This window comes from Camelina sativa, chromosome 7 (assembly GCF_000633955.1).
Source record: "Camelina sativa cultivar DH55 chromosome 7, Cs, whole genome shotgun sequence".
Taxonomy (NCBI): Eukaryota; Viridiplantae; Streptophyta; class Magnoliopsida; order Brassicales; family Brassicaceae; genus Camelina; species Camelina sativa.
Window position 1 is genome coordinate 9,025,381 of NC_025691.1, and position 542 is coordinate 9,025,922.

Here is a 542-nt window from a genome sequence, read left to right on the forward strand (position 1 = left end):
CTCGTTTGTAAACCCAAACCGATATATAATTTCATTTACTAATAAAATCTAAAACAAGCTAATATTTAATTTTATTTAAATAAAATTATACAAAATTTGTTTCTTTAATTTGATTTACTTTCTAATTAAATTTTGATTTTTTTTTTAAATAAAATATAAGATAGAACGTTTTGATTGGTTGAGAGAAGAAGAGGTGTGTATTTTTCATAAGTTTTCTATTTTATTATTACTAAATCCAAAACATATGATCATCCACAGTTTTCTTCTTCACTCACGATATTAACGCAAATTGTTGCCACTTTTTTGTTAGACATAAAAGATCTTAAAAGGCCTCCTACAATGCCTACAAATTGCATTAAAAGAAATAATATCATAAGTAACAAACCTCAACTAGTTTGGGCTCAGTGCTTGAATAAAGGTAGTAATTGACTCTCTCCTTCTCCATTTTTAGACACTCGTCACACTGCAATAGAGAAATATTGACATTTATATATATATATATATATATATATATATATATATATTTTTTTTTTTTTTTTCCT

At 24.2% G+C, this 542-nt stretch overlaps 1 protein-coding gene across 2 annotated transcripts in view; it reads right to left on the reverse strand.

Moving 5' to 3' along the window:
- LOC104700768 (putative cullin-like protein 2) overlaps positions 262-542 on the reverse strand; it is a 1,737-nt gene continuing 1,456 nt past the window's right edge. For both annotated transcript variants that reach the window (XM_019227351.1, XM_019227350.1), the window contains exon 7: positions 262-463. In XM_019227351.1, the coding sequence (XP_019082896.1) occupies positions 371-463 (93 nt within the window). In that variant the 3' untranslated portion in view covers positions 262-370. The remainder of the gene's footprint in view (positions 464-542) is intronic.